This window comes from Nothobranchius furzeri, chromosome 11 (genome assembly GCF_043380555.1).
Source record: "Nothobranchius furzeri strain GRZ-AD chromosome 11, NfurGRZ-RIMD1, whole genome shotgun sequence".
Classification (NCBI taxonomy): domain Eukaryota; kingdom Metazoa; phylum Chordata; class Actinopteri; order Cyprinodontiformes; family Nothobranchiidae; genus Nothobranchius; species Nothobranchius furzeri.
In genome coordinates this window covers 26,024,914-26,032,033 of record NC_091751.1, presented here as the reverse complement: position 1 = coordinate 26,032,033, position 7,120 = coordinate 26,024,914, and the positions used below count along the sequence as shown (strand labels likewise).

The 7,120-nt window shown below is 48.4% G+C and overlaps 1 protein-coding gene across 1 annotated transcript in view; it reads right to left on the bottom strand.

The window, feature by feature from the left end:
• Window positions 1-2,263: 2,263 nt before the first annotated feature.
• gatad2b (GATA zinc finger domain containing 2B) overlaps window positions 2,264-7,120 on the bottom strand; it is a 33,729-nt gene continuing 28,872 nt past the window's right edge. The window contains exons 7-11 of the mRNA XM_015955804.3: window positions 7,102-7,120; window positions 6,713-6,915; window positions 6,369-6,479; window positions 4,150-4,348; window positions 2,264-2,549 (exon numbers count right to left, since the gene is read on the bottom strand). The exon at window positions 7,102-7,120 is cut by the window's right edge and continues 351 nt beyond it. Coding sequence (XP_015811290.1) covers window positions 2,413-2,549; window positions 4,150-4,348; window positions 6,369-6,479; window positions 6,713-6,915; window positions 7,102-7,120 — 669 coding nt within the window. The 3' untranslated portion in view covers window positions 2,264-2,412. The remainder of the gene's footprint in view (window positions 2,550-4,149; window positions 4,349-6,368; window positions 6,480-6,712; window positions 6,916-7,101) is intronic.

Genomic DNA, 7,120 nt, shown 5'->3' with positions numbered 1-7,120 from the left:
AACGTGGTCCAGCATCTACAATGGCTTCAGAGATGGGGCGCTTCTGTCACTGGTGGGTATGGATCTCTAAAGTCCAACCAGAACCAAACCGGTCCAAACAATGTCCTCATCTGAAACAATTACGACCTGGAGCTGCACGAGAAACAGGCCGGACTGGTTTCACGAGACTCGGGCGGATCTTTGGTTCTGGACGAATGACTAACGACGAGAACAGAACCAGATTTTATCAGCTGACGTGTTTTTATCTGAACCTTAAACTTTTGGACCCTTATGGTAAAGTCTCCCACCTCACCCCGGCTCAGAAGTTCTGATCCAAATGACAGAACCATGGCAGTAACAGGACCAACAGGGAGAATGAGCGTGGTTCTGTTTGTTGATAAAACGTTCAGCTAGTCCCTCACGGCCCGCATGTCCACTCACTGGTACCTGAGCTGCTGCGAACCAAGGAAACAGAACCTTTGGAGCAAAAGTCAGATTGGACCATCTGGAAAATGTTTTCAGTCTGTCAGAATAAAATCCAGGTTCTGGTTCTGAATCTGTTATGAGTGTAACATGATGTTTAGGAGTCTGAACCGGTCCTTCAGGTTCTGGGCAAATAAACACGTCCAGAACTGAATTCTGCAATGGACAAAACCAAGAAGAGAATCCAGACAGAACGGAACCAGAACTAGTTTCAATCAACAGGTACTGGACAAAAGGCCCGGCTCAAAGTCGGACCAAGTGCTTGGGGGCAGGAACTACTGGGCCTTGTTGGGGTCAGGACCCAGTAGGACTGGACCAGAACCAGAACCTTTATCCTTCAGTCTGGGTCGGTGTGTAAACACTAAAGCTTTGAGGGTCGACCCAGACCCTCTGAAGAGAGCTGGTCTCAGATCAGCACCTGGGGCTTCGTGTCCCACACAGGTACGGAGATTGTCTGCCCCCCCACAGAGTGAAGTCTTCCAGCGGGCCGCACTCTGCAGAGACGGGCTTTATGGTTCTGATGAGCTCAGGCGATGCTGCCGACGGTAACTAAACTAAACCCAGCTGATCCAAACAGGGCTTAACTGGACTGCACCCCGCTCACCAGCAGCATCTACACACAGACTGGACCAGGTTCTGGAGTCCAAACAGGTGCAGAATACAGAAGAACCAGTAGAAAACCAGTAAGAAACCCTGAACCGTTTCACACCAACATCCCGACTTCTGTTCCGACATTCGTTTCCTTTTCACCAAAACAAAAACAAACCATTTCCAATTGGAAACATGAAAAGTGCTCCTCCGGAGTGAGGCGTGCACGCTATGATTGATCCGTGTCTCTCCCGTAAAAGATCCAAATTCCTTAGTTCTCTGAAGCTAGGCGTCTGTACACGGTCCATAGAGATCTTTAAGAGTTCCTGTTACGGGCTGATTATCGTCTCCGGGGGCTGAAACCTCTCAGGTAAGCCACCGCTTCGTCAGGAGACGCCGCACAAAAACAAAAAGAGAGAAAAGATGAAGGGAAAGCCTGGCAGCCTAAAAACCAAAGACAGACCAGAACCAGAGAACCGGGTCCCGGGTCCGGAGTCACATCTGGACTTCATGTTCTGTACATTATCAAAAACACCTAAAGTCAAGAGGGGTAGAAAAGGTTCGTACTGCTGGCAGGTGAGATGGAAGCAGGACGTTTCTCCTCCTGAAAACTGGGCAGAGCCACAGACGCTGGCCTGTGATTGGTCACACTCGTCAGGTGAGTCAGGTGTAGAACAAAAAACCTGCAGATGAGGAAAGGTGGTCTGTACACATCATCACCAGTCTCCAGATCAGTCCAGTTCACGAGTTCTGATGGCGGCCGGGTTCTGACCCGTCCGCTGAAATGATCCATGCTGAGTGCTCTTCTCAAGTGCAGGCTCGGCCCTTTTGGGTCCGGTACTTTTACATCTGTCCAATCTGTGATAGCTAACTTAGCACTTTTACAAAGTACAAAGTGGTGTTTATCGTTGCATAGCAACCAGAGTGCACCCTGTTGGTCTGGTCTGGGTCAGAATAAACCTGGAGCCGAGTAGAGACAAAAACTGGACATGAACTCAGAACCGTGTGAGGATTTACCGCCTCCACTCAGAGGGAACGAACAGAACCACCTTGGACTCAAACTACAGGACCACCTAGCAGACCGGGCCTACCGGGTCAAACTGGACCACCGGATAGACCCGGTAGGCCCGACTGATCCAGCGGAGCAGGTGGACCCGCTGCCACCGGGCCTCATAAAGGGAACAATTCTACTTTAACAAGAAGGAAGATGTTCCAACAGTCTGAGTCCAGCCTGGTGGGTTCTGGCGTTTTCGTTTCAGGTAGGCACACGGACAGGCACTGCATGCGATGATGAGTAGTGAGATGAAGGTCTCGGCTGATTTGGGATCAGAACAGGGTGACTAGGCCGGCCTCTGGCGGGGCTCATTTCTGTCCGGTGATGGACTGGGATATGGATCGAGGTGGAATCATGTCCAACAAGTACTCCCTCTGACGGTCCGCTAGGCTGGAGGTCTTATGAGCCCCGACTGCTGCAGGATTCAGGTACGCAATGTTCAACCCTGCAGGACCAGAACACAGGAGGGACAATGTGAGGAGAACTTTAGCACCTCTGATGACCTTTAGATCAAGTTAAGAAAAGTTTTCTCATCAATATAAATTTATTTCAATGGTACAAGAAACAGAGACGTTGCCCCAAAGTCTGGTCCTGAGCCTGTGGGTGGACACCCTGTCTACTATGCCACTAGGCATGCCACTAGCTGGATTTCCTACCCCCTTGATGGACTTCAAGCATGGATAGGCTGGCATTAGCATCGGAGAGGCTAGCCATTAGCATGTCTCGGAGAGTCACTAGTCAGCTAGTGGCCAGCCTAGGCATGATAATGGCTAGCCTCTCCGATGCTAACGCCAGCCTATCCATGCTAATGGTCCATCAAGGGGGTAGGAAATCCAGCTAGTGGCAAGCCTAGGCACGCTAATGGCTAGCCTCTCCAATGCTAACACCAGCCCGTCCAGGCTAACGCTAGCCTATCCATGCTAATAGACAGCAGAGGGAGTATGTGAACCAGTCAATGACCAGCCGAGGGCTGCTAGTCCCTAGCGTATCTAGTAGTAACGCCGGTAAAGGTGCTATTTCTCAGTAAGCAGCGCCAACCTCTCAGTTACCGGCGCCAGCTTATCATTAATCAGATCGGTAGTTTGCTTCAGAATTTATGGCCCCCATACCGCGCCATAGTCTACCTGGTCATGTCTACCTGGTCAGTGTCTTCCATACACACTGTCTCCTTAAAGGGCCCATATCATGGAAAATTCACATTTTGAAGCTTTGTCGCATGTGATATTGTCATTTGGCTGCATTCATGCATTTTCCTGTTTCAGCTGCAAATTCTGAATTTTATTTTGAAATTCCTGAAACGGCCTAATGCATAAGTTGTACGCCACTCCATCTTGCTGCTCCCAACATCAGACCCTGCTCCTCCCCCTGGAACCTGCCTCCCCTGGCCAGCTCAGGGTAAGTGACGAAGGTGACTAGTGTCGTGTAAGACACGAGGGGTTAGTGTGCTGGGCTGGAGCACCATAGCCATAAATCAGGATTTTGGCAGTTCGTAGGAACATTTCAAATTTCATTCGTAGGTTTGAGTAAATATTCATTTTAATAATAAAGAACTAATTTCAGATATATTCTGTAACCTGCATCTGGATCTGAAATAAACTTTAATTGACTTATCAGAAATCCAGTAGCTTGAGTTTTATTGGAGAACTAAAATAACAAAAACTACTTTAGCGTTTACACTATTTATATGTGAGACTCTTATTGTGAAGGAATCCTTCTTTACTCGTCCAGTGTCCAGATTTCACTTTCTTTGGCTAAGAAAGGACTTTTTTCTTCCCTCTGCTCCTCTGATTGCTCCTCTAACTCTGTTGAATCCACCTGTTCAGGTCACCTCCCAGGGTTCTCAGAGCCCCTGCTTGCAGTGGACCCAGGGCACACAGTGACCTTCGCCCTGCCCCATCCACTACATCTCTGCTGCTTTTTACAGATGATCAAAACTCAGAGAATTCAAAAAAAGCACCTAAAAGAAACCATAAGAATCAAAGTGTGACCAACATCCTGAAGGTTCCCCAGCAGCTGGGCCCTGGAGGAGGGCTCTCTGTACCAACCTGGGATGTTGTAGATTTGACGGCGGCTGTCGTGCTGCAGCCGGTTGCTGCTGACTCCCCCGCTGCCACAGTGCTTGGCACTGCTCATCCCCATCAGGCTGCTGGCCACGGATAACTGAGACGCTTGGGCGAAGTTGGACAGGACGCCTCTGGCTGAGTTAGACAGACCTCGCTGGAGAGAAGCCTGAGGTTGAGGAGCCTGGAGACCAAGAGACCATCAAAGTTTATCCTGAGTCACACAGACCAGCGCTGAGATCGACACGACTTCAGATTTCAGAACAAACACAACCGGATCAGAAGTTCACAGAATTCAGCGCTGTCAGGCTGCAGCGCGAGTTTTACTAGAGAACATTAATAATATCAAATGGTTTGGCTCTTATTTTGAAGGGTTGAAGCAAGACAATAAAAGCCTCGGACTGATCCAACGCTACACGGTAAAGAGCACGCCAGCCTCAAGTACAACAGAAAAGTTCTCGTCCCCAGAGAGAATCCACCGCTTCTACTGTCATCTTTAGATTTGAGTTAAACCTCCAAAAGGTTAACAAAATAAATCCCACTGTCCTCGTTCGACCGTGATGAGTCCAGACGTTCCACAACAAAACCAGAAATCACACTAATTCATCTCCTCCAGGCCACGATGACGATTATTCATAACAGACACAGAAACACTCATGAATGAATCAAAAGCCCCTTAAAACAGTAAAGCTGTTTTCAGCCACTTCAAAATAAACACAGGATTGGCAAACAACAGACTCCAAGCCACCATCTTGGTCAGTGCTCCGTTATCCTGTCGTTTGTGCCAGAACCAGGGGTTCTTTCCATCGTAGGGCTTTGCTTAGTGGTGGTTTTACCATTAGGCATAGGTCGGCGGCCGCCTGGGGCCCCCTAGCTCTGACTGCCGGCACCCCTCTATTAATGCCACAATGGACTATTCCTTTAAGACTCCATGCACAAACAGGAAGTGATTGGTAGTCATTCCACTCCAATCCAGTTGGTGGCTGTAATGCACCAAATTGCTGTTTGCCAAGTGCCAAAAGACCATAAATAAGAAGAAGAAGAGAGGCGGGAGCGTAACAAACTCGAAGCGATAGTCAAAACATTAAGCATGAAATGGAGTTATCCTAGTGGCTCCAATAAGAGAAAGAAGCAGCTTGCTTTAAAAAAGCTTTTATCTTCACTTCCAAAAGTGACGTTGTTTTTCATTGTAAACATCAAAAGGAAGCAGCAAAGGAAAGACGATGCAAAATGTTTCAAGGGAGGAAAACAGACCAAAGTGGAAAATAGAAGAAAGGCTAAAGCACAGGAGCACTGGCAGGAAGAAGAAAGCAGAGCAAATGTTGAAGGCACTCAAAGGAAGCGAAAGACAGGAAAAAAGAGGACTGATCAAAAGTGAAAATAACTCATGTCAGAAGAGGGGAGTTTCGCAAATCCAGTTAAAGATAAGAATTGTCGAAAATTCAGAGTAAGGGGCCCCATGTCTGCGTTCACCTTGGGCCCCTAAATTGCTAAATCCGCCACTGGTTTTGTTAGAGGGTTGTGTTGGGCTATTTGTCTGGGCTCCTGGGACATTGTGAGCCCCAACAACTACAACCTACTGAATGAAAGCATTGGCCTAGAACTACATTAAAGCCATATTTTGCAATTTTTTCACATTTTTACATCAATATTCTTGAGCCAGTGTGTTCTACAATTATCTTTTACAGGGTTAATGAAATGCCACTCAGATCCCCACTGCCCTCTGTGGCAACCGTATTGCACTTGCAACTTCAGAGTGCCGGTCTAGTCCCTGTTGGACTTAGTAAAGGTGGAGATAACATGCCAGCACTGCAGTCTGCTTCCAGCACGTTTTAGATTGTGAGCGCAGCTGATTTGTTGGATTTAGTGAAGAACCGCTCCTGTAGAAACTAATGAAAGCTGGGGAGACATTTCAGCTGTAATATTTGGCATTTTTCACTTTTGGTTCCACACTAGGGGGCAATAAAAGCAAGAAAAAACTTCCTTTAAATAGAATACGTTTTTTTTGAATGATGAACCATGGCTCCTCGTGTAGGCTCCTGAAGCATTGAGTAAGATGGTGGCCGTGCGACCTGCCCGTCATCGCTAGTAGCCATCAGTTTTTCCATTATACTGGTTCCAGCAAGCCACGTAAAGGTTTTAAAGGCGTAACTACAGGCTGATTTAGTAGAAGTCGTGTGTTCATGTGTGGGGGGTGCAGCTACCTGACGGAGGGCGTGCTGTCGGATCATGGTGTCGGTCTTGGACACACTGGACCCAGTAGGGGCTGAGCTGGGGGAGAGGGCTGCTTGCTGCTGCAGCCTCTGTTCAATCTCCTGTCACACACACGTGCGCGCGCGCACACACACACACACACACACACACACACACACACACACACACACACACACACACACACACACACATTAATAATTCACAGAGGAAAGCACCTGAACCAACACCTGTCTGCGTCGGTCCTGGGCAGGGTAACACAGGAACGGGTAGAACCCTCCATGACAGCTGAGGGAGAAGAGAAAGGATTACGGAGGTTTAGGACCATGCAGCTAACCTGCTCTTGCTGTAAAGCCTTCACAAAGGCGTTCTTCAGTCGGTTGGTGTGCTCGGCCTTCAGAGCCTTCTTCTGATTGGATGTCATGCACTGCTCACAGAGGATCCGCCCACTCTTCTCTTGCTTCCAGTGGGGAGTGAAGTCAGTTTGGCATTGGGCACAGAAGAAAGGCTCCATACGGGCCAAAGTTCCTCTGAGTTTACCTGCAGATAACATCTCAGCTCAGACCAGCGTCTGATAAAACACCTGGAGGAAATCCTCTGGGCTTGGAGCCATGATGCCTTTCCTCTCCTCAAAAAGAGGGAAAGCCCACACCTAGGATCTGGTTAAGGGATTGCTGGCCTCTGCTTTGCAGCTTTAGTGTAAACCTTTGGTGTTTGTGGACTCACCCTGACTGTCCAGCACGCT